The 27,104-nt window shown below is 40.6% G+C and overlaps 1 protein-coding gene and 1 long non-coding RNA gene across 6 annotated transcripts in view; one reads left to right on the top strand and one right to left on the bottom strand.

Moving 5' to 3' along the window:
- Positions 1 to 2,327: 2,327 nt before the first annotated feature.
- DSEL (dermatan sulfate epimerase like) lies at positions 2,328 to 18,982 on the bottom strand. Of its 5 annotated transcripts, XR_014234369.1 has the most exons (4): positions 18,587 to 18,982; positions 13,213 to 17,762; positions 11,342 to 11,599; positions 2,328 to 5,546 (listed from the first exon to the last, which is right to left on the bottom strand). XR_014234369.1 is itself a non-coding variant. In XM_082355189.1 (3 exons), exon 2 carries the CDS (start codon positions 16,858 to 16,860, stop codon positions 13,222 to 13,224), a length of 3,639 nt encoding a protein of 1,212 aa, XP_082211315.1. In that variant the 5' UTR covers positions 16,861 to 17,762; positions 18,587 to 18,982; the 3' UTR covers positions 2,328 to 5,546; positions 13,213 to 13,221. The 5 variants fall into 5 exon arrangements, 4 of the variants coding, with proteins under 4 accessions (XP_082211315.1, XP_082211314.1, XP_082211313.1 ...); XM_082355189.1 differs by lacking the exon at positions 11,342 to 11,599; XM_082355188.1 differs by lacking the exon at positions 2,328 to 5,546 and having other exon boundaries at positions 9,395 to 11,675.
- Positions 5,553 to 27,104, top strand: part of LOC309611198 — a 112,792-nt gene continuing 91,240 nt past the window's right edge. Inside the window, exon 1 of the long non-coding RNA XR_014234384.1 lies at positions 5,553 to 10,537. This is a non-coding gene — a long non-coding RNA (uncharacterized lncRNA). The remainder of the gene's footprint in view (positions 10,538 to 27,104) is intronic.

Raw genomic sequence — 27,104 nt, 5'->3', positions numbered from 1 at the left:
TTTTTTTCTCTTTTGTTTTCCTGTGGGATAAAATGCTTGAAATGGAAGTAGTGGGCCAAAAGACAAGCTTTGCTGGTGGAAGACGGGAATCTTCAAAATATCTGGCAAACAACCAACTTGTTTTTAATGAAGAATATACATGTATATTACCAAAGCAGTAGCCAATAATTTATTCTTTGGTATATTCACCAAAATGGATTTTCTTTTTATTGGTTTATAAACTAAGATACAATATTGATTTCTTTTTAAGTTGAATTTATATAGTTAATAATGAGATTTATGGTGTTCATATTTCTTAGTCAATTGTATTTTTTTGACTTTCCAAATTGCTTTTTATCCAGGCAGATATTGTTTTCTACTCCCATGCTGTGTAAACTAAAAAATAAACAAAAGAAACACAGTTTTGACATAACTTTAGAGTTAACATAAATTTGTGTCTATTAACTTGAGAGAAGGAAACTTTAAGTGGGTTGAAAAAAGTAAGTCCCTCACCTGTGGCTGGGTACCAGGCTGGTCACTGTGGTGACTGCTGATTTCTTTCCTGAAGGAGCCCAGGACATTTGTGAACGTGAAGTGACCTGTAACCAATCCCTCTTTTTCAAAATTTGAAAGTAGAGAGCCCTTGAAAGTTGGTTCAGCATGACCCTCAAAACAATTAAGTGTGCAAGAAGGGGCAAGAAAATACCTGAAATAACGTTCCCCTGAGAGGGGATTTTAGGCTGGTAATCCAGGCACAACAAAAATGTCTAATGGTTTTTGCAAGGGATAGGGTAGGGGGGTGGGGGGGGTGATTTCTGCATAATATAGACCTAATGTAGGCAGCTTTTCTAGAGTCAAGAACAGAGGACCAGTAGGTTGTGCTTTTGAGAATAAAATTAAGCAAAAAAAAAAAAAGAAATAAAAGGTGAATTAAAATGAACTGGCCTTTTGTACATGGGTCACCAATGTGAACTGTGCAGAAACAATATAAGCATGTGATTCTAGTCTCTGTAGAAAAGTGTCATTTGTTGAGTTGGGCAGGACTGATCATCTACAGTGACACTTTATACCAGTGAGAAACAGGGAAAGTTTTGGTCACATGGGATTATAGTTCTTTCTTCATTTGTTTGGAAGTAGTCCTAAACCTTTTGATTAAATCCCAAGTAATTTTAGACTTGTTTTCCCCTGTATTTCTTTTTTTTTCCCCCCATTTATTTAGTAGTGGGAGGACAGGCCTTAAGTAGAAGTAATTTGGAAGCTGAGATATGAATTGTAAAATAAAAGGAAAGTGACAGTATTTGTACTTTGAATTGGTGAAACAGATTATCTGCTTTATGCATGTTCTGTCACTTTTAACTTCTCTCTTTTAAAGTTGTAATCACTTTTGCTTACAGATATGTAAAATCTTTTCCACATTAAAGATATTAAATCTGTACTTGTGTATAGTAAAATCATGTTTTCTAATTGGTGCTCTTTTTTAATGCTGTTATTAGTTTGTTTTTTGATATACAGCAGAGCAAAGCTGTACTATTTAAATGCCTCTTACTGTAATAAACAATAAATCCAGTTTGCTCCTGGTGGTTTTGGCTGGTGGAGATTGACAAAAAATAATGGGGCATATAATTAAAGATAAAAAAGAAAAACAACAGAAGTTAGAGGAAATAAAGGAAATATGTAAGATCAGGAGCCAGTTATGCAATACCAAATAAACATAAAATATTAGGTAAGAACAAAAAAAGCTAAAAATTAGTCTTTGAAAAGGCAATTTAATTTATGTAACTTATATAGAAGGTAATTTTTGGCCCATTATTGTCAATATCTACCAGCCAAAACCCACCAGGAACAGAAAGAAATAAGGCACACATACTCAGTATTAGGGATGGAAAAAACATGTGTAGGGGATGAATAATTAGAGGCAACAGAATGCATTTTGAGCAAATTTAGGTCAATAAATGTGAAAAAATAAAAAAAAAACCAAACAGGACAAATTCTTTAAAAACATAACTTGCCAAAATAGGCTTCAAAATAAATACATGAGGTAAATAATATAAGCCTATAACCACCAAGTAAAATCTTATATTTAGTTAAAATGTTCCCACAAAGAAAACAGAATGCTCAGATGATTTTACAAATGAGTTTTAACAAACATTCTTGTATTAGATCATTTCAATCCTATGCAAACTCGCCTAGAAGATATAAAAATAGAACATCCTCAGCTTACTTTATGTGACAAGTATGTTGACCTCAAACTTAAACAAGTTTATTATGAGAAAATCACAATTACAAATGTTGATATAAACATCTTAAATTAATTATTAACAAACTCAATCCAGCAACAAATATAAATATAATGAATCATTCCCAGGCTGGTTTTATCACAGCAAGCCAAGTTTGGTTTAATCTCAAAAGAAAAAAATTTTCACAAAATACACTACCTTAACAGATAAAGGCAAAGAAACATGTGATTATCACAATAAATGCAGCAAAAGCATTGAATAAATCTCATCATGCTTTGATGATAAAAAGTCACTTATCAACTGGGAGTACAAGGGAATACGACAGCCTGATAAAGTGAGTCTATGAAATACACACAGCATCCATTCATTTGCTCAGTGGTGAAATGTAGAAGCACTCCATTCACATTAGGAACAGTACAAGAATATTCACATTACCAGACTCACTCAGTATTTTACAGGATGTCCTAACAAATCCAGTAAGAACATTAAAAAAGTTATAAGATTAAAAGGAAGGAAATATATTCTCATTACTTGAAGATTACAAAAGCATCTGTATAAGTATTTTGAAAAAAATTACAGGTAAATTATTAAATTAGTAAGAGGATTTATAAGTTCCCTGATACAATATAAATACACAAAAATCAATTGTATTTTCTATATACTATCATCAGTTAGAACATATAATTAAAAATAAATATCATCCACTGTAATAACAATATATAAAGTGCTCATACTTAAATCTGTCAAAGGATTAAGAAATATTATATAAAAGGAGAGATATACCATGCTTATGAACAGGGATTAATATAAAGAGGTCGATTCTCCCAAAATTGATGTAATGCATTTACCATTAACATGTATTGTTGTTTGTTTTGGGGGACTACACAAACTAATTCTAAAATGCACATGGAAGAACAAAGCCTAAAGAAATGAAGAAAAAAAGGAAAAAGGCTTGCCAGATTTCAAGGCTAACAAAACGACTATAGTAGTTAAGATAGTGCGGTATTGTCACTGGGTAGTCGAATTTGCCAGAAGAATACAGTAGAGAACTCAGAAATCAGGTCACACAAAATATAAGGACCTGATATGCAGTGAAGACGGCATTGAAGATTAGTGGAAAAGAAAAGGGTACTGAATCTCTTCAGTCTAGGACAGCAGGTTATTTATACAGAGAAAAAAATCTCAGAATAGACATAACAATTAATATAAAGCAGATTAACTATTTAAATATAAAAGACAAAATCTGTGGCAGGGACACTCTAAAATAAGCCCGTTCTTCCATCTCCTGGGATTCATGCCCTTGTGAAGTCCCTTTCCCTTGGGTGTGGGCGTAGGGGGACCTCTGACTTGCTTCTCACCAAAGTTGACTGGGTGTCACTTCCATGATTATGGTAATGTGTTAGCAGTTTCTCTATTGATTCTCTCATCTTGGCTTTTATGAAGTTACCTGCCAATGGAGAAGCTGACATGGCAAGTGACTCAGGGTCTCCAGCCAACAGCCAGAAAAGAACTGAAGCTTTTAGTCCAGCAACCCACAAAGAACTACATCTTGCCAACAACCACGTGAGCGTGGAAGTGGATGCTTCTCAGAGGAGATCCCAGGCCCAGCTACTTCACTGCAGCCACATATAAGAGCAGAGGACGCAGTTCAGGCACGCCTGGATTCCTGACCCACGGAAACTGTGAGATGAACATGTGCTATTCTAAGCCATTACAATTGTGGTAATATTGTTTTGCGGCAATAGATGATGATGAGAAAATTAAAATGCTTGGAAGAAAATAGAGGAGAACATCTTCAGTGCCAAGACCTTAAGAAAGATTCTTTAATAAGATGCAAAAAAGTACAAGTAACAAAGAAAAACACATATTTGTTCACGTTCAAATTAAGAACACCTGCATATCAAAATATATCACAAAAGTCATAATAGAAAGATCATGAAAATATAAGCCAAGAAGTTATTCACGAGTATAACCAAAAAAGGATTAGTATTATTAATATACTATAAATGTCAATGAATCAATGAGAAAAAAAAACGAATGCAATGGAAAAATGGATACAAGACATGAACATGGATTTCATTTCACAAAAGAAGAAGCACAAATGGAAAAAATAAGAACTACTGTGTGTGCGCATGCGCACATGAGTGCGCGTGCTGCATGCATGTGCTATGTTATTAACAGAACTGCAAAAAAAAAAAAGAAACGCAACACTCTTTTACCCCACTAGACAGAAAAACATCTAAAAGTAAGAAAATGTCAAGTACAGGAGAAATTTTGGAGCAACACAAACTTTTCTACAATGGCTAGAGTGTCAATTTGTACAAACAATCTGTAAAAATAATAATTTGGTACCAAGAATAGTTGAGGATGTGCTTTGAGCCCTCAATATATATACTAGGCTGGAGTGGGGCTGGGTGGGAAGATTCTGGGTACAAACAAAACACAATGACAAAATTCTTGTATATGTGCATTATACAGCATCTATAAACAGTTTTATATATAATGTTTGAAATTGCAAAAATTAAAAATATTCCCAAAATCCAACAAGATGAAAGATAAAGTATGGTATTTCAGATAATAGCATATATTGGAACCTACCATGATGAAAATAAGTGATCTCCACCTACAGACATCAACATGCATTAGATAAAATTTTGAGCAAAGAAAAGCAAGTTGCACAAGAATATATGCAGTATGTTACTGTTTACATAAAGTATACAAACATGCAAAAATATACAATGTGTTGATAAGGATAGAGACATATGTGGTGGGGCTATAAAGAAGAGCAAGGGGATGGTAAACACAAAATCCAGGATAGACGTTACCTCTGGGATCGCTGGTGAAAGCAGGAGGATACGGTAATGGAAGGTCAGATATATATGCTTTGTACCATATTATAGAGTGTGTGAGTATAGGAATTCTGACTCTAAGTCCCAGCTCTGGCCACAGTTACTTATCAATATCATAGAGGAGGGCTTCTGGTAGGGTCAGCACATCTTTTCAGTGTCAACATATTGGCATAACCTATCTTGCATATCCATAATACCTATAGTTTGATAAGTAGGGGGCAGTAGAGCTGGCATATGCAAGAATCAGCAAAATAGTGTCTTCTAATTTGCATACAGTGAACCTCAGCAGGGGTGTGGACAGCAATATCCAAGGAAAACCAATGAAAGAAAGAAAAGGAATTTCTCTCTTCAGTGGTATGAACCCTACTATCATAGATCTGTGGCACCTGGTCCCAATGCAGAGGTGCATGCTCTCTTGCACTTCTTGCTGGAAGGCTGAGTTTCTGGCTGGAGGCTCTGGAGTTTGCTCCTCGGTTGTCATCTACAGGCATGGAAAAGAGAAAGCATCCAGACTTACAAAGCACCAAGCAGAGGATAAAGGACCGTAGAATTTTACCCCAACCCGAAGAATATGTGTGAATGACACATTAATTAAAAGAAAATAATATTCTATAAAGATGAGATAATTTTATATGGATAAAATCATTTGTTATGTATGGTGTTAAGGTATATAATCATGATATGTGTAATTTGGATATGCTACCTCAGATTGGTCCTCACTTATTCCATAATAGCCAGTGGAGTAAATGTCATGTTCACACATAGTCTTAGACACCCCCTTTTTTATGCATATTAAGCTTTTTTTATGCATTTTAAGCTTTTATGCATATTTCATAATAAATAAGTGGAAAAATTAAAATAAGAAAAATATGGTGATTACAATATACAAGATCATAATTATGTATCTACTGAATGAAGGTATGAACATAAAATTATGATTAATGTTATACAAATGGCACTTGTAACATGAAATAAAATTTCAAGTAATAGCATCATACTTAAATTCAAAAAAGTCTCTATCTCAATAAAACTCAGAAGGAAATATGATATTCTCTGGAAAAACTCAAACCATGACTCTAGAAATAATGAAGACATTGAAGTACATGAAAATTTGAATAAATTTTTCTCTTAAAATGTGAACATGAAAAAAGCAGTATTTCCACATTAATATATTAATTGCATAACTGTGATTTTACATGTTTGTGCAACTCAGCTGATATATGAAATACTAAAATAGGTGTCTATTTGGTCTACATACTAACTATGTATGCTCAAATTCTCTGGAAACATTTTAATATTTTCTTAGTGGGAAAATGGTGCATCACATTACATATGGGTTTGATATATAATGAATTGGAGATGATCACAAAGAGGAAACAAGTATCGTTCTATTAATTTTCACATGTGATTTTATTTAATCCTTATATCAACTCTGGGGGAGTTTTATAGATGGGGAAATGGAGATTTAAAATTAAGAAAATTGCCCAACACGTCACAGCTGGTCATTATTTACTGACCTAGGGATTTGTATTCAGTTTTATCTAATTTCAAAGTTCATATAATATATAAAAGTGTTGTGAATATAACATTTTTAATAGAAATCTCCCTCTTCAAATTAATCAAGGAAATGGGAGAAAGGTGCAAACAAACCTTGTGAAAAACCCACCAGTGCAATCTGTTGGTTATACACAGAAAACCTTCTGCCTCTTATGATAATGGAATCCTGCCAAGTTCTTATGTGTGTATACAAGCAAATACCTTTTTACTCATGTGTTCAATAATGGGATTTTTGAGAGTTTTATAATTAATGTGGGGTGAAAGATAAAGTATAGCTGAATATATGTACATTTCATTTTGGTAAATCTAGAGAGAAATAACATGAGTTCCTTGGCACACGAAAGCCCACTGCAAGCGTGCTGTGCTCTAGTTAGCACTGAATTAGCCAGGGCACCCACGTTAATGTCTGGAGTAAAAATGAAGAGCAAAAATCACCTATTTTGTTCGTGTAGGGTTAACTCTTATTAACTGCATTCTTTATATGCAGTTGTCTTTTCATGGGTATTTTATGGAAGCAATTTCATCACTTCTTGGTTGTATTGTGTTCTTATTTTAAAATCCCAAGAACTTTAAACAAATCTACAACAAAATTAATCTTTTGAAACAAGCAAAGGAATAAATGAATACATAATTAAAACAATAAATAAATACTAATAAAATTGGGCGGTAATCTTTCATTGTAGTATAACAAATGTTGGGAGCATCATTTGCATGATGCAATGAATAAGGTAAGAAGTGCCTTCAGCATTGTTCATAGAAGAATGTCAGATTTTAATGCAGAGGTTAGAGATTTTATGTTGTTCATTTACTAAATGAGAAAAGTGACAGTGATGGGAGCTGAATTACCTTCCAAAAGAAGAAATGGAGAGCATCATGGATGTCACATGTGCATGAACGTTTGCTTCCTTAAATCATTAGGAACAAGGTGTATACCCCATGTTTGGAAATAGAGAGGAAGACAATATATGGGAGAACACCACATTATCTAGGAAGTTGGAAAACCTGAGACACTTAGGTGGAATTCATCAGTGTTAATACACTTGAAAGAAAAATTTCATCTCAAGAGGCACAGCAATACAGAAGTAGTTTAAAGAAATAAAACAGAAAGAGCAATTGCAATGTACTATAGAAAAGATTTGCTCAGATTACAATTTATCCTTTTTTTCTCAAGTTTTAGCTGTAATAAGGTTTCAAAGAGATTCTTAAATAGTTCATACAATAATGAACACAATTGTTATAGGAATGATTCTCCTTGTGCACCTTACTTTGTGTTCAGATTTAGGTTCAGAGTTCCTTCCTTCCATTCTTTGCTCCTTTGTTCCTTCTTTCCTTCCCTCCCTCCTTCCTTCCTTCCTTCCTTCCTTCCTTCCTTCCTTCCTTTTGGTATTATTTACATGGTAGGGAACAGAACAGGTTGGATCTTTTTCCCAAAATGAATTGTTTTAAAATATATTTGATTGACTGTCAGCTCCATAGGTTTTGTTCACTACTGCATTCTCAGGATTGGTTAGCTGTGCCTGGTAATGTGGATCTGGAGGTGCTGAGAGGGGAGGGAAGGGAAAAGAAGATGCTACTGGCCAGACGGAGCCTGGATGAAATACACTGAGGTATCCTCCTTCGTACTGTTACTACTAGCAGTGATCTGCACGCAGCCGTCAGACCGCACTCACACATCCTTTTCTCTTCAGGGCATCCCTTGATATTCAGTTATGGACCACATTTCTTTGTGATAAATGTGCTGGGGTAGTTAAGTGAGGGGGGGAATTGGGAAAGAGCAAGTGTCAGCGCTTTTGTTCTGTTTGCGCTTCTCTTTTGCAAGGGCTACTCATTGATGGGACATCCTGTGACAACTATAGAGTCAAACCTAATGAGGAAAAGCACAGGTGGTGATCTCTGTCCAAATTTACTGAAACTGCATAACTACTCCCTTTCCTCATAACCACTTTTTCAGAGATAAATCCTGTCCACTACAGAGTAGATGACGCTTTGCGGTGCCTTTCCTCGGGTGGTAATGGCTATCCGACATGCCCTTCCTCTCCTCCTCTTCTTGGTGAACTCTGGAGAGACCATCAGTTCTTCAGGGTAGGGTCCGAGTCAACCAGTGTTTGTGTTCTCCCCTCATGCTAATCAATATCTTGACAGCAGATACCCCAAAATTACTGTGAATAAGTGAATTGATAAAGGAATTGCAAACCTGCTCCAAATTCCTTCACAAAAACATACTCCCTAGAGGGAGAATATGGGCTTCAGATTAATCTGTAAAATGAATACCAGTGAGTTATTGTGAAGATTGTAATGATATACATGAAAACCTTACGGTTCTGTGCAGCACATACTAAGAGACTAATTCATGATAGATCCTTATCTTTCTTACAAAAAAAGTCTTCACTCTGCCAACCCTGTGCACCACCTACTAGAATATCTCAAGGGACCTGCAGGGACCTTCCTTTTAGAGATCTCCTGCTTGAATAGATATCCCACCAGTGGCAGGAGGGGCAGATGCGGAGCACAGGTGCATAGTACGGGATGTTCTTGCCACTTAATAAGTTGGGATGATGTACATAGAAGAGTGAAATGGACTGAGGGCAAGTCAAAGACAGGACTTGGAATTAAGATAAGGGAGTAGAGGCACGGCTCACCCATCACTGAAGGGTGCTAGTGGCTGAAATTGTGGGACTGCATTTTCCAACTCAGCTCCATGCAAAATCCTAACAGAGTTACCCAAAGTCCTAAAGAAAAGGGCTATTACAAATTATCCCAACCATAGCCAAGTTGCTTTTAGCTTTTTATTTGTTTATTAATAGAGGAGTTGTGTTATACATATAGCTCGAATAAACTGGTCTATGATCTTCAGTACAGGTTTTCTTTGCTGCATAACTGGATAGGTGTGAAAGAAAAACGAAAAACAAAAACAAAACCCCCATGGTGTGGAAGGCTTAGCCGAACCTATCTTTGGAAATAGAATTAAACATGTTACTTGGACTAAACACAAGCTCATGTAAATTATAGCTCAAGCAGCTACAAGTTAAGTAGAGAATGTGAGAATCTACTGTTTAATGTTCCTACCATCCTTTGTGCAAAAAAAAAAAAAAAAATTCAGTCTAGTTCTTAAAATATTATTTGGATTTTTCTGCCAACATGAAGGAAAATAGAGATATTAGTCAAGTACTGAAAACACTGCCTTAGCAGCTATTTTGACATACTTTGGTTTACATTTAAATAAGCAGTAGGTAGCCTGCATATTAAATTCCTTTATCTGTCTTAGAATATTAGGCTCCCTTACCTCTGTAAGTGGTGTTATAACATACTGCCTTCTATTCACATTTTTCGCTAAATTAGTGATATTTTTGTAATTATGATCAGAGTTAAGTCAATCACACAGATTCTAAAACCACTGTTAATGTTTACTTATAGATAACTGAATGTGATAGACTTTATATCAAGAACATCTAGGATCTATGATGCACCAAACTCTGCTGATAAATGACACCAATCAAAAGTCAGTGGCAGACAGAAGGGGTGGCGTTTCCACAAAAGGAAAAAAAAATTAAACATAACTAGTGTGTGTGGAGAGAGGTTCTTCTTCGAATATGAAGATATTTGTGCCAGATCCCATGCCATGGCTGGGTACTGGACATAAATAATTATCCCATTCTTGCCAGGCAACTTACAGTACTAAGTCTTCTGTTTGTCCAAAAAGCCAATCAAATGTCTAATATTGCGGGTTTAGGCTGAGTATGTATGAGTTGTTGTGCCATCTGCCTAAAACTCGTGCCTTTCTGGGTTTCTAAAGATTAAATTTAAGTATAATCATTGATTTATCTTCTTTCTCCTGAACAGATTCTCCCATTTCCTTCCTTTCTGGAATTGTCATTACAGTAAATTCACCTCTGGATATGGCCTACTGCATCCTAAGTGAGTAATTTGCATTATTTCAAACTTTTGAAAACTAGATCAACATTACCACATTTATGTTACTTCTGTCAGCAAAATGGACACATTCTTTCAAAATTTCAACATTTAAATGATATTATTTTAATAAAAGCTTTAATTCCAGTTGGGCCTAAGTTTGGGGAAGTTAATGAGGAAAGGAATTGATTTTATGGAAAAGACATTTTCTAAAGTGTTTCCTTTGGAAGTGTCACATAGTGACAATCGTTGCTTTAATTATTTTCAAGATGGTCAGAATAAAAATAAGTGTAGAGTCTATTCACATTTCTTCCCAGGATAACACCCTAGGAATGTAGGACTTAGACGTTCTGAGATTATAATTGAGATTATAAAGCAGGGGATCCCAAGCATGAACAAATGGACGCATATGCAATGGCTGGGCCATCCATCACCCATGTAAAACATTGCTCAGAAATAGAACCTGTGAATAGAAGTCTTCTCCTCCAGCTAAGTTTCCCTTGGGGTGGGAGTGGATGAGTAGACAAGGAAATTCCCCTTGACCTTGCTATGTTGTAAAAGTTAAGATACACTGTGAAGATCATCTTAAGTGTGTTCCTTTCTTTAGCTATAAATAAGATATTCCCATACTGTTCCCATATCCATTCACAGAACTGCTCTTTCTTTTTCATTGTCTCTCCCCCAACTCCTCCACATACTCACCCTGGCTCTCTTCTGCCTGTGGGCCTGTTTCTGTACAAAGTTAAAGGAAAGGCAGTGGTACAGTTTCTGCCTTCTCTGCTGTTACTTGCACACATTTGTAACTCTTACCTTGATCAGACCTAATATTACTTTCAACCCAGAGCCTTTTATTTGATCTGATTTAAGGTCACGCATCCTGGGAATTGAAAGCAAACACCGAGACTCTGACCAGTAATGGAAACAGTGTGATCATCCATGTAGAAATGTTACATGCTTGTTGATAACCCTGAGATAGGACGAATAATCTTCCTTGAGAATAATAGTGTGGATTCAGGTCTTCAGTTGCCCTCTCAACCTGTATTAATAGGATTTTCATTCATTTTGACACTGTAAAGAGAAAGCAGGGAGAGCTACGTGAGGAAGCAGATATGGGGGGAGGAGGAGTGGTCGGTCTGCTTTCACGCTGTAATGGAAGAAAAATGACAGCTCAGTTAGCTTTAGCTGGAATGTAACATATCCACAGCTTTATCACCCTGGAGGCATATTGTGACATCATAACAAACTACTGAGAAAGAACCACTTTTATCTAGGTCAGAATGACAGACTCCCAAGTGTTAGAGCATGGGGGACGGGAAGGGCGGGTGGAAACGACAGTCTGAATGAAGCATTAGGAAGAAGACTGCAGTCTGTACAGAGATTTTCATCAAGTCTCCACACTGCCTAATAGTTTTCATCCAATACATTGTAATTACTCCTCTGGCTTCTAATGGCATAGCATTTTGACTTCAGAGCCTACCAAGATAAAATGAACCATACTTTATGACGACTATATCTATAATAAGATGCAGATGGTAAAGGAAACAGATGCCTTTGACATCATCTCCCATTCGCCTTCAACTTTTGCCGACACTGGCAGTCTGTGCACTCATTCAAAGGGATACAAGATAAGTCAGGCAGTTTTCCAATTCTGTTTCCAGTCTAAAAAAACACTGGCAGCAGTGGCACTGCTTTCTTTGAGTCATACAGTGATAATTCCACAAGGAGAAATCTGATTCTAAGGCTGCGTCAGGCTTTGATGCAAAATGAATCATCAGGACAGAAAAAAAAAAAAAAAATTCCCACAAATATCGGGAGTTTAGCCATTAGTAACTACTGACTGTTTTGCGTGACAGCGACAGAAAGAAGAGGGTGGGAGTGGTGATGGTGAACAGCTGCAGCTTCAAGGAAGCAAGAAAGAGAGCATTTTAAAAAGACAAGCAGGTCTAAAATATCGTACCGGTCCTTGGCAGCCACCGTCCCAAGACTGATTCTTTATTACTTCTAAGTAAAAAACTTTGAGGATTTTCAGGTCATTGTTTCTGACCTCAAAAAAAAAAAAATCCATTCTGTATTTCCATCTGTATTTTCCAGAAGGGATCCTATAATTCTGATAGGAGTTTTCTCCATTTCCCCAGTGATATCAGTGAACATTATACACAGTAAAAGGATTTGTGTGTGTGTGTGTGTGCGCGCGCAAGATAAACGCATTAGGACACCTTCTGAAAAAGATAAGGAACTTTTGCAGTCCATCTTGAAAGCAACAGACGCTTGGGTAAAGCAGCAACTGCAAGGCCTTTAGCAGTGTGTGAGGTTCTGAGATAGATCAGCACAGTTACAGATGAAGGAGAGAGTTAGACAAAAACCTTTAAAATCTTCCTATCTCCCCTGACCACTGTAATATAACTTCATCTACACCTCTGCAGCAGAAACATTTTAGCAGAAAAAATTCAGAAACAAAGGCAAGGAAAAGTGGTGACATAAAAATGAATCCTGCTAGGCCAAACAGGGTGCTTATTTTTAAATAATCTCTCTGTGCAAGTAGCAAACTGATCACTCACACACACACACACATACACACACACACACACACACACACACACACACAGTACAAGAATATACAAACTCTTCTAATTCATATCCACAAATTGGGTTGGAAATTATTAGTGCAAATTTCTGCTGACCTGCAGCATTTAGTCCATAAACTTTGGATATCCTAGACGATCCATCAGTGTCCAGCAGATGTTTTCAATCAGTTTAATTTCATCTCTAGGCAAGTTCTGTTTCCAAACATTAGTATTAGTTGGTGATATTTCCCCTTCATAGGGAAGGTAGAAAAGGTTCGTGGAGGTGGCAAACAATATTTGGTTTAAACTAGCAGGAGACAAAGGAATTCCGAGAAAGGCAAAAATCCTTTCAGTGGTTTTCTGAGGAAAATGCACAATATCTTCAAACTTGATCATCTGGTAGCTGGTAGGCAGCAGGTCTGTGTTTATCCTCAGGGCTGCTGCGGTGTTTGCTAGCCACACGTGAGCCAGCAGGGACACCGCGTGTGGCTTGGATTTTGATAATTCTTTCCTCAATGATTCATACTCAGAAGCATAGCCCGAATTTAAGTTACATTTGCCTTTACCTCCCTCTATTTTAAACATTTTAGCTAAGTGCTCTGGTACATTCTTCAAAGAGTAAAGGCTTGGTTTACTACTGTACAGCATCGAATAAATCCACGCCCGAGGGTCCCTCACCACGTACAAGGCCCTCATCGAAGCTCCTAAAACTTCGTGAAAGAAATGCAGCTTTAAGGTCCAGCTCCCACTGGTCAGGCTGAGCACGGGCCGCGCGCTGGGGTAATGGACCAGGTGTCTCCTCAGAGCCCGAATGTACTCAGCGTCTCTGTCAAAGGCGCCTTTCATTCTGCTTCTTTGTTCTGGCAAAGACTCTCTCCGTTTCAACTTCCTTTTTTTGTCCTTATTCGTGGTCAAATATTGGGCCAGTTTACCCCTGCTGGGTTCGTGCAGATGGATGTTTTGCAAATGGAGTTTTGTGTCTTGGACCAAGGACTGCAGCCAGCCTCGCAGTAAACGGAAATGCACACCATGGACATCGGACGCCTTCCACTCACAGGCGTCCACAAAGGAGTCCATCTCGAAGTCAGTTTCAGGGATGTCCATGTAGGCTGTGGGCACCCTGATGTAGAGAAAGTCACTGCTGTTGAAGAAGAGCTGTTTGAGAATTTCAGCTCCTGAGCCGGGAAGTGAGGTAATGACGATGTCAGGAAGATAGATGCGGTGCCCTTGGGGAGGCACAGGCTTTGCGCTCGCCTCGGCCTCTGGCCTCGCCCACTTTGCACAGATGGGCTGAGTGCAAGTGCTCCACACGTCCACCAGCTCAACGAACCACAAGGCAATAACAAGGGTGAGGATCCACCGCATTAGCTTTCTAAAAGAAAGGTAAAACCGCCACTGAAAAGTTAAGATCACCAAGCTGATGCACAAAATCAACCCAACTGCTACATTAAATTTAAATCCAAAGGGAAAAATCACTCTGTCATGTCTTATGGGCTTCACTATTGCTTGAGTGCCCAAACCAAATCGGGTTATTTGGACCTGATCAGCCACACTGGCAAAGCCGCCAAATCCCAGGTAATCAAACCTTGTTTTCAAGTTATGGTAGTCAGTTACAATGGAAACAACATGTTCAGTATTATTGACATTGAGAGAAATCTGAAGTCCAGAATTGGAATTATCAATAAATCTGCAGCTGGAAACATTGACATATGGCCCATAAAAGACATATACGATTCTTGTGATTGTGGATTCCATCTGAAATGTAACATTAACAAATTGAGTCCACCGTTTCTTAAATTCAGCGGCTTGCTCTGCTTCCTGTATACTAGCAATGGGGCTACTGCCACGATGATCAAACCAAAACATTTTGTAATGTGCATCCCACACATCCATCATGGCGCCGTTATACCTGTTCATGAACCTATATGGGATGTACTTAAAATCAATATCCAGATTATGGAAGAAGGCACTGACAGATTTTATTGGGGAATCTTCTTGCCTGTCGACGTGATCAACAACTAGCAGAGTCTGAGAGTTTAAGAGAAGCAAAGCCCGATACACACTTTTCAGCTTCATTGCTGAGGAATAAGCTGACACTGCTTCCCCACTCACAAATACCATGTCCCCATGTTGAGAGGCAGTAATGATTTCCCCCGCTGCGTCACCAACCTCTTCGCCAGTCCACTTAAGCCACTGTGCACATTCTCCCAGCTGACCTTCCCAGGGCTTATTACACTGGCTTGTGGGTGATGGCGCAAACACCAGTACGTTGTTAAGGTGGCTCAACTTGGGTCCATAGAGAGCTTCGGAAACAAATACCTGCCCGTTGGGGGCGAAAGTGAATGAGTTCTGATCCGGATGTTCATGTCCTGGGTTAAAGCTTCTCCACCCATCAATCCAGGAGTATGGCTGGAAGTGAACTATGTCATAGACAGCTCTCCCTCCTAGCTTCCCAGATTTAAAAGACACAAAGGTATTGGTCTGTGTATTGGGCAACCCAGCCCCATAAGTGACAACACCCCAGTTAGGGAACGTGTGCATTTTTGCAGTACCATATTCCGCAGGAGGCCGTGGGGTGAGCTGGGGATCATACCAGATGTATTCAGTGTGAAGAGTACTCCACCTCTGGGCAGTAGAGGGGACCATTGGTCCATCTTTAGGCCGGTGCCTTCTGATTTGCTGAGCTAACCAATTTCCAGCTCCGTTCTTTAAGACGAACTTATCCAAAAAAACTAACTGGCTCTCGGGACCATAAAACCAATTATAATTGGAATCTGCTATGCCCACAGTTCTTTGGAAGCCTGGCAAAAGGGTGGCATAATAGAACCAAAAGTGCATTTTTAACCAGTTATTATCCAAGTTGTTGATATTAAAATGGCGCTGGGCCAGAAAAACATACTGTGTGACTGACTTAGCCGTGTAGCTTCCATAGGCAACACCTTCATCCAAAGTACCATCGACAATATGATTCAAAAGAAACATCATCTTTTCCATCACATCTACTACCACCTGTTTCCATAGATTGACTTGAGATCCTTTATCTGCCCCAGTCACCAAGGCCCCGGTGAGTAACGCTATCATATTAGTAGCTTGGTGGTTATGAAGAAGTTGTTTGCCCCATGAGCGGACCTTGGAATACTCATACATTTCCTCAGTAATAACCCATATTTTTTCTAGGTATTTTTGCCTTCGATGATCATCTAATACGTTATATAAAAAGTCAAAGGCGGTGGCAAAGCCTGTTAAGGAATGGCCGACTGGAACTTCATCCCCGGGTGCGTTCTCCACCAGCCAGTCTTTGTAGCCCAGCATCCTGTCCATATATTCCAAAACAAATTCAAAGGCAACTCTGTCCTCCGGGCATAACAAACAGTACAGTGCTAAAGGGGGCAGATTGTTACCATAAATTTCATTCCACTTGGCAGCAAAATCAGCGTGCTTGGGTGGAGGTAGGTAGTATGTCGGGTTGGACAGCATAACCGTCACTGCACTCCTGATAGCTCTAAAAAGATGCACATGGCTTGTGCGAGACTTTTGCCTCATTGCTTGGATCTCTCCAGCATCAAAATATAAATGCGGATGAAGCATACTTTTCTTCAGCTTTTGGCTGGGTCTGAAATCTTGCACTTTCTGTGTCTTAAGCTGATCTACGTCATCTGGGAAAACTGCCCAGTCGGAGTAATTGCTCACAGATTCTTCAAAAGTAGAGAAAGCAAACATCACTAACAGTAAAAATAGGAAATGTCCTGTAAACATTAACGCCATGATCCATCGGGGAGCTCCTTTCCTTAGGCATACATGTCAGACACAGTGCTCAATGTGTTTCCCATCTGCTGAGTATAAAACATACATTTAAGGCCTTGATAAAACACAGACTGTAAATCGGATATGCTGTGAAATCCAGCTGACATTCGGCTCATTCAAAGCAAGTACAGTTGCCAAAAAGAGAAAACTTACAGTGTGGATCTGTTTGCCTGATGCACTGTTGCTTCCAATAAAACTTCAAGGAGTGTTAAAACCTCTAATTTTCCAATATCACACAGCGAACAGGGCTGGAGATAGTCAAAAATACCATGAATTCACAATTTACTTTCTTGACATAAATCTACCTAACACAAAGAGTCAAAAAACACACATTGTAAAAAAAAGAAAAAGAAAAAGCACTCCAAAATCCACGTTAAGAAGTCATTCCTGGAGCAGGAAACCATCACCAGTGGTAAGATAATCATACATGTCTGATGCCTTTGCCTGTGTGTGCTCAGAGAAGCTGACAAAGTACTGCAATTCTTGGAGCTGACCGGCTGGTTACTCCTCTCAGCTTTTTACACTTTTTGCTTTGAGAATTTTTTCTTCCTCCATTTCTGGGGAAAAAAACATCCTCAACAAGTATTCAACGTCCTACTTGGTTTTAAAACACTCAAGATTCCTGTCCTCATTTCAGATCTGTCTTTTTTCAGGCTTACTTACTCATCAGCCTATTATGACCCAGAGAAAGCATTTTCCCATCTTCTTTTATCAGCTTCATCGGTACAGCTATGAAAATCTAATCTCTTCGGCCACCTAGGTACTTCTCCTCCAATCATGAAGTAACCACCAACTGGGAAAGAAAACTCCCCTTTCACCAACAGTGACGTGTCTTTTCTGTTCCTTTTTCATGACACTCCTTTCTGGGGGAAAAACAAAACAGAAATTCTCTGAGGCTACAGGTATGCTGGGAGTGGACATAAACAGAAGATTTAAATGTTCTACCGTCTCCTGATAGAAATTTTAGAATCACAGTAAGATCTGTTATTAACTACAATCTAAGTTAGACCAAATGGTTCTTTTTTCTTATACTTTTCAATGCACGTATTAGGATAACAATGGTGGCAGAAGACAAGCGGCTACAAGATGTAACTTTCCTAAGAGTATTTATTTTAACTGTGGCTTGCTTTAGTCATTTAAAATGTTTTTATTCAAATGCAGTTAACACAAGATGAGTCCTGCTGTCATTCTCGTTTTGATCACAGAAGACTCAGAGACAAAAAGCAAAAGTTTAAAGGACCATTATGATTCCGGTTGAGGGTTTAACGTTCAAGGGCTCAGAAGGTGTCTTTGCCAGGGGAACGACTAAGAGCAGTCACTTTTCTCGAAGGAGAAATCATGACAGTGTGTGGGAGCGAGGAACAGCGAGCGGTTCTGCACCAATCTTTCTCCCGTAGCCCGGTTTTCCATCCTTACAAGAAGCCACCAGAGGGAGCTCAGACCCAGACTCAAGGAGCAGCTTCGCGGCTGCCCGTCTTCGGCTCTGAAGAACCTAACCAAGTTTCAGTCTTGGACAAGTCTCCTCTCTGTAGGAAACATGAACGCTAGGAGTTCCCTAATCCGCTCCGCCTGTTGCATTTTTTCATTCGCTTCCTACGAACATGCCAACTCCATCCTCTGCTCCTCACCCCCGACCTCTGGCTGTGGTTTGGGGGTAAGAGACCCCTCAAGGGCCAAGTCCGCTTACCTTGGCAGGTCCGGACGGGGTCTCCCGGCAGCGGTGGGCCCGGGGGAGACGGAGGCGGAGAGTTGGAGAAAACTGCTCTGCACTGGGAGCCGGGCCGCGCGGCACCCCCGCAGGGCTCCCGGCGCCCCCGGCCCGGCGCCCCCCCGCACTGCAACAGGCTGCGGCCCCGCGCTCGCGCCCCGGCCGGCGCCACACGGACACGCCCGCCCTCGGGGAAGGCCGGACGCCCCCCGGGCAGCTCCGGACCGCGGAAGGCAGATCCGCGCGCGGCGGGCGCGCTCGGGGACGCCGTGTCCAGAGGGGCGCTGGCGTGTCCAGAACGCGATGCCGCCGCGGCCGCCGCTCCTCGGTGCCAGCTCCGGCCGCGCGGCCCGGGGAGGGCGAGAGAAGGCTAGGAGGGCCAGGGGCGGGGCGGGAGAGACGGGGGCGGGCTCCGGGGCGGGGCCTCGGGGCTGGGGGGAGAGTGACAACAGGCGGCTCAGGCTGGGAGTCGCGGGCGGGGCTGGAAGGAGGAGGGGGCGGGGCCGGGGAGGGGCCGATCGCCCCCGGGATCAGAACCCGAGGTGCTCGGGGCGCGTGTGTTCCCGGCTGCTGTGGCGGCCTCGCGCTCCCGGACCAGCAGAGCTCGAGGAGGGGGAAATCTGGGAGTGCGAGCGTCTGAAGACGCCTCCCTGCCGGCCGAGTCCCGCTGATCTTATCCCTTCGGTTGTGGGGAGAAGGCCAATCTAACAGGGCTCGAAGTGGGAGGAAGATAGGGGAGGTTCTGGGCCTGATTACAAACGATGGGGGAAGCGGGGGCGGGCGGGGTGACGCTGCGGGATGTCAGGGGTCACACTTGAGGAAGAGCAAGGGCTGAGACGGGGAAGAACGTGAGGCAGCCTGGCTGAGGTTGCTGTCGGTCAGAAATGCAAAATCAATATACCGGATTAATGTGAGACTGACTTCAGGAGCACAGATACTAAAGATCAGGGGGAAACAAAAAAAGACTAATCAGCTTTACTGATCAGAATAATTTCTCCGGCAGTATAAAGGTGGAAAGGCATGGGACAAACAGGTGGAAGGAACCTCTTTCTTATTAAAGAAGTGAAACCTGGAAGTCAGTGAAGACCCACAGGCAGCGAAGACTGTGTGGCTCAGTTATGCGGCACGTGTGTGCAATTCCAGACACTGGAAATCGTAGAGCAGCTGTGACTCCTGTGGTACTGGACATATGGAACTTCTCACAGACATCTGAGATTACACTTGGTTGGGCCGGAGTCAACCTAAGGTCTACCCTCTGCTATCACAAATAACTTAGTAAGGACAGGAATACAGTGAAATAGCAGTTGTTGCAAATAAACAAAACCCTCCCCAGTTGGGGATTGATGACACCTTCACTTTCCTCCTACTCCATCCCATTTTGGGAAAATAGACAGATATGTGTATTAAAAAGTAAGTGTCTTGCTTAGATCACTTCCTGGTAAAACCAAACAGTAGACCGTTGCTAGCAGAATAAATTTCAAAATAATTTACCTTGGGCGTGAAATGTGGCCTCTACCTCTTCATCAGTCTTCTATTTTATCCCCTTGGGAACCCAACGCCAGTCCAAATGGCCAATCTTGCTTTTACTTTGCTGCTTCCATAACTGTGCTAATCCCGTTCCTCCCTGCATAGCATCCTCCGCCCAGCACCCCCTTTTACTGGGTGAAATTTTTTTTTGACTCTTGATATTCTCTTATCATACTTGTCTCAGCTCAGATGCTTAAATTCTTCTGTAAATACACCCTGGATTTTTCCCTAACCAGAATGAACTACTCCAGCACTCTATAATTTATATCTATATTCAGCCTCATATTATTTGTTTTACGCTTAATATTTTCCCTGGCTGACTCCTGTGCTCTATTCAAAGCTCCTTCAGGTCATGGGCATTCACTCAGCCCCCCTCATAAGGGCTGTACCTGTGTTTGAAATGAGTTGAACCTTCAACAGTTGGGCTCACGTAGAGCATTGTCTCCTCCACTGAGATTCATTCTGAAACAAGGATCCTCCTCCAAACTCCAGAGGCAAAACTTCCTGTAAACATCTGGACTGTCCCCCTATGTGACCCACGATGGAGAAAGATGACCCACGGCTTCCAGCCTCACTTACGGGGGAAAGTAGATTTGGAGGAAAGAGGAGCCCAAATGCAGAGATTCTTACAATTTTCTGCAAAGTGGAGCTTTGCTTTGGAAACCGACTAGGAATTCGCGTTAGTAAATACAGTGAGTAAATATGCAGACCATTTCTCAGAACAAAATGTGTGGATGGGGTTCTTTCATTCTGTGGATGCAAAGTGCCTCACGACATGAGAGCGAAGTGAACCATGGAGAATTATTATGAGCACTGACATCTGCCAGAGGAATATTTCAACTTTCATCCAATCCTTTGCTTTTTTTCTTTTTTTTCGGATTTAACATCAGTGTGATCATTTTTACTGTACAGATGAATGCATTCAGGTACAGACATTGTGGCTTTCAGGTCTGCCCCATGCATCTGCGCTGAAGCTGTGGGATGCAGCGAACCTCTCAGCATGTCCAGATGAGCTTTCAGGCTAATTCTCTTTGAACTGGCATCGTCTCCAAGTTGTGAGTCCATTGAAATAAAACAGGAGCTATGGCTGAACAATTCAAGTCATTGGCAGAAAGGGTGGTAGGTAAATGGCACTGTGAAAAATGAAGAGCATCTTGTTTCCTGTGAACTAAAAATGGATAGCTCCAATTATTGCTCCTTCCACACATGAAGATGGTACCAAGTTAGTTAATTACAAATATGTTATTGTGCATTAAAAATCTTTATGAGTGTGGCAAGAGATACATATACCAACAGCTGATAAATTCAGGATCCTGGAGCAGTATCTTATTTTAATATAAGTGAAGAACCATACAGTCTATTGCTCTAGGGATTTACTGCTATGTCCTGCTATATAAAAAGATCTTAAATCTACATGAGATATTACTTGTGATTTCAAAGCACTTAATGAAAATCTGTGATTTTTTAAATTTGAATATCTTTCAACCCTACCCCCAGCCACCCTGCTTAGAGCAGAGATAATGCTTTCTCGACTTGATTCCCCAAGGCAGGTGGCTTCCTTTCCTCCTCCATTCCTCTTTCTTTCTTTACTTTTTTCTTCTCTTCTCTTCTCTTTTCACTTACTTTCTGTTTTTAAATTCTTCAACACCTAGCGCAGAGCCCAGCACTCTGTGATCAGTGTGTATTGACTGTTGAACATGAACTACCACCCTCATTTTAAGGCAGAAGAGGAAGAAGTTATAAACATCTGAAGGGGGTTGCTGAGTTCTGAGCAGAATCAGAAGCTCCTGCTCTTCCGACGGTGCTGAGGAACTTGCCACCGCACAGTTGGAGTTGCAGCTATGTCTTGGGGGTGACTTAATTCAAGTGAAACCTCAGAGGGAAGTCGGCCAACATTTTACGGAGAATTTCTGCAAGAATTTTATGTCTTCAGATAGGTATATTCAAGTTCAGAGTCTTAGAACATAAGGTAAATATTACTGATGCATTGCCTTATAGAAGGATAAAGTGCAAGCAATAAAACAAAGCAAGACACTACAATAAGTCCCCTTGACTGAAATCTCATTTGTCCATGATCTGTTATTCTGGTGGACCCTTAAGAACTGGGGCAAGGATATCTGAGAACTAATTGCCGTGCATTCAGCAACTGACTGTGCATGGATCTCCGAGGCGCAGACTTGTGTGGAGCTCGGGCATTTGAACCTGGGGAAGACTTCGTTATTCTTCCCTTAGCATATCTCTACCTTGACATGGTTTTGTCTGTGAGAGCTCAGAGGCAGATTTCTTGAACCACTTATCAAGGCCAGAGGTATATTATACTGATCTATGAGCACGCTTAGGACTAGTTTTGCCCCAGAGTTTGGGGAGATAGCAGCTCTGATTTTACAGAAACAGACACCAAACTTGAGCTGCAAATGTTATTGCACAATTGGCCAGCAGTAATAGGCAACACCAATAATAAAGACAAAACCACAGATTTAAAGCAGGCAGTAGAATCTGAAAATACTCTTTCTGCAATTGCTTTGAATACAAAACATCTCAAAATGACAGGGATTTTGCCTGCCGAGTTGCTAATGAAGATGTGGCCGAGATTGTTCCTTGAGTTTGTTTATCCAGCTGTACAAGAGTCTGTATGACAGTAACTGGATTTATGAAAATTTAAAAACACCAAAGCCAACTTCTGAGGAAAGAAGTTTCCCCATAAGTCCACTAAAACCTTGTCTTTATAAATGAGAAGCTTTATTGCTACCACATCTGCTTACATATAGTTGTGCTTTTACTATGAAAGAAAATTTTAAACTAGGTGAAACTTACAAGGGGAGCACATGATGGGGTCTTTCCTCTCTCCCTCCCCCCTGTCTGTACCACTGGTCTCTATGGGGGCAGTTTTGCCCCTCAGGACCTTTGGCAGTGTCTGGAGAAGTTTTTGATTGTCACACTCAGGGATGAGGAGCTGCTGGCATCTAGAGAGTGGAGGCCAGGAACCCTGTTCAACATCTGACAATGCACAGGACCACCCCGCTCCTAACCCCAAACAAAGAGTTTTCCAGCCCGAATGTCAATACTCTTGAGTTTGAGAAACCCTGCCCTAGCTCACTGACTCTAAAAATTGATTATGTGCAAATGGTTGGTAGTTGTTCAAATAAAGCCTTGAATTATCGCCTGGGTTTTCAATCAGCTCTTTGTCATTGGTTCCTGAGCCAGATGTCACCTAATTTGTTCACACATGGCTTTTTGTTTAGCAGGTGCTGGGTCCATTTTTCTTCTCTTGACCAAAGACACCACTAAACCCAGCTGTTTCACTTCAAATGAAAACCTGGCCTAGACTTCCAGGCACAACTGGCAGTAAATCAATGACTTCAAAGCAATAAGGGAAAGAAGTGACTTCAGGGTTATCAGAAATCCCCTTCTGATGTTAAAAAATCATAGCCTTCACATACACATACCACACGCACACAAACACTCCTTAAACATTTTTTTATTATCTGAATTTTTTTCTTTAGGACAGTGCTTTTCAAATTAAAATTCTTGGCCCCCCCAGTATCAGAAAGACCAAGGTGTTGTTAAAAATGCCCCTTTCTGAAATCTGTCCGAGCCCTATGGATTAAGAATCCCTGAGTATACAGTCTGGTAATCCACACTTTAAAATGCTCCTGGGATGCACACCAAGTTTTGAGTTACTGTTCTAGGACAAGGATTCTTTTCTTCCCCACACACCTGTGCATGTGTCTCTGCCGGTTTGTTTGGATATGTAACCGAAACATCCCGAGGTTGACAGGACCACAGGGACTGACCAGGGATAGAAGTCGGTGTTGTAGAATAACCCAGAGACATGTGGGTAACTATTTCACAACTAGTTTAATTATTTTACATGCTAATTGTTTATTCACACATGAAAGAGTGAGGTAAACAGGATTACTAAGAGGGGAGAGAAAAATTAAGACAATCTGGGAACAGTGGAGCTTGTGTTGCACATTATTGGGGCAAATCGATTGACTGGAAGGTAGCAGAAAAGTTTGTCCTGGGTCCTTGGGTGGCCAAGGTGCAGTTCTTTAAGGATTCCCCAGAAAGCAGTGAGAAAACTCTCACTGAGCCGTGAGCAGATGTGACAGGCTGTCCTTGTCTGATGTCAGCCAGTATCTTCCACTCAGTGCTGTCACCTGAGTCAGAGTCAGCCTGCACGATGTCCTCGCTGGAAAGCCACTAGGAAGTAAGGTCCCTCTCTCCTTCCATCCAAGGCCAGGCAGGAGGCGCTTCTCTTTGCTTCTGAGCATTTGCTTCATTTTTCTGCTTTTCTGAGGATCAGCTCTACCAGATCCTTCATGGGGATCTGACTAAACATGGCTGCCCCTCAGCAAGCAAGTTTATACCATCTTGATCCTATCAGCAGGCAGAAATCATTTCTCCTTTTTGAACTCCAAATTCGAAGTCTCAGGAGAGAAAAGATGACTGCACAGCACGGTCAGGGTTCTATCACAATGCACACAAGAGATGGAAGGAAGTTCAGGGTCACGTCGTTCAAACATTGCTCCAGGGGCTGACACTTGTGGGTTTAGGGTATCAATCATCACAAGAGAACAGAACTGGCTCATATCTAAAAATTATCTACTAGGAAATAGTAGAGGCCCGCCAGAGGGCCATGCTCCCCCTTAGAGGCATGTAGAAAGGAGGGGACTTGATGGCGGGTAGTGGAGGTGGTGGAGGTTGAGGTGAGGATGAGACAGGGGAAAGCAGGGCGGGAGGTTGGCATTTGTTGTTCAAAAATGCCCACAAGTTGTATAATGCGAGCTGACTCCTCTTCCTTATCCCTCTTTGAAAATTCTGGCTGATAGAATTTATTAAATTTGTGTGGTTTTAAGAATCACCTAGAAGGTGCTTGTTAAAAAATATACAATGTGAGATCTGGAGCCCTACTCTAGAATCATGAGGGTAGGTTAGGGAAGGGGATCCAAAGAATTCATATTTGTAAATGCCATTTTGATCATGCAAAACTGGCAAATTACCCTTAAAGAGCTAACCCATATAAAATATTGCCAGGTTCTTACGAGAGAACATAAATTGGTTTCAGATTTAGAGAGCAGAGTTTGATAGGCAGAGAGGGGAGGAAAACTAAGGTATGTTTGAGAGAAGCTTTAAAGCTGTGCGGTCCAATATAGTAGCTGCTAGCCACGTGTGGTTAGTTAAATTAAACTTAAAGTTAAAGAAAATTAAAAATTCAGTTCCTTAATTGTACTATCCACATTTCCAGTGTGCAATAGCCACTTGTGATTAGTAGCTGCAATATTGAACAGCACAGATACAGAACACTTCCTCTGCTGCAGAAAGTTCTAATGGATTATGACACAGAGGAGGAGTCAAGGAGGGAGGAAAGTGGTGTAAAACTTACGTCAGTGTCCCCATCATAGGCCTATGCAGAGTTCGTATGTACGTGTCATAATGTTGATGATGTTGACATACTCAGGCTGATGATAATAATGACACGTACTGAGCACGTGTTACTTGCAAAAGACTCTATTGTAATCCTCCAAACAACCTAAACACTTACTGTGGTACCAGACTGTCTCACTAGGTAACATATGTGGGTAACTGTTGATTGTTGTCATGTGGAATTTAGGACCCCATATAGCCAGATGATCTGATTTTGCAAAGAAAGCCAGAAACCTAGATTTTTACGTGAAACAACTTGATTTTTTAAATGGCTTAATTTTTTTTGACCATGCAGTGAAGACCAAACAAAATATAGCTGTGAGATGGATTCAGTTCATGTAATGCAAGGTTTTGACTTTTTAGAAGCTGGATGCACTGAAAATTAATTTCCTGATTTAACTATGTTCGCCCCAGCAATGCAACTTCCATTTTAATGCTGGAGAGAATACTACCATTCTTTATCTGAAGTTACCTACTCCTACAACCCCTCTCAGTCTGAAACAGTCCAAGACTGATGATATATTCAAATAATCTTATTTATATCTGCAGAAATGTGTTAAACTTTATTTCTTCCATTTATTCAATAAATAGTCGCTAAGTGCTCAATAAGACATTCTGCTAGGCACTGTTTGGGAAACCTTTATGAGCAAAAAAAAAATCCTAGCCAAATGGAGCTTATCTAATCTTATGGACAGAAAAGGCATAATGGAAAGTCATGATAGCTATGAATTGCTACTTCGTTTTCTGTATTTTAATCACTACTTCATGAGATTTAAATACCTTTTGAAGGAGCCTCTATGTCTTGCTGTCCATTATTTTGAATAGCACATTTAAATTGACAAGGATGGAAGATTAGTAATGACTCAGGAACTGGGAAAATGGATAAAACCCTTAATTTTGTAAGACATCTCTAGGCTGTTTGCATTTTTTCAGAGCTGCACCCCTTCTGTTATAATACCTGGAGTCCAGCCAGGCACAAAGCTCGCTGGCTGACTACTGCAGAAAGGAATCCTGGAACCTCTCTTGCTGACCTGTTTCCAGACTTTCCAGCACAGCTAGCCAGAGACTTCCTATAGACAAGGAGGGAATTCAAAAACAATGAATGTGGTAGTTCAGCTATTTATCTGGCGACCATTGGGGATGAGACTGAGCCATTTTCCTGCAGCTGGCTGCAGAGCAGGCCACGGAGGAGGCTCAGTATGAAAGAACAGGGCCATGCAGTTGGCATATGCCTCATTCCGGGCTAAAGCTTTTTATCATAGGATGCAGTCAGACCCAAAATGCAAGATGAAAATCATCTCTCTCATTGGTACTTATAATAAATAGAAAAGAGATGGACAGATCATGTTTTCCAAAGTCCTTGATGATAAGAATCACCAAAGGCACTTAATAATTCCCTGTGCTGGAAATGCAGATTCAGGGTCAGGGATGGAATCAGGAATTTGGTGTTCTTAGCGGGTACATTAAGTGATTGTTACCACCAGAGAAGTTAGGAAGTACTGGAATGGAAGGATAAAGAAGGGTTCTCTCCCCATAATGGTAT

This window comes from Balaenoptera borealis, assembly GCF_965194805.1.
Source record: "Balaenoptera borealis genome assembly, chromosome: 14".
NCBI classification, from domain to species: Eukaryota; Metazoa; Chordata; class Mammalia; order Artiodactyla; family Balaenopteridae; genus Balaenoptera; species Balaenoptera borealis.
This window is presented reverse-complemented; position numbering and strand designations above follow the sequence as displayed.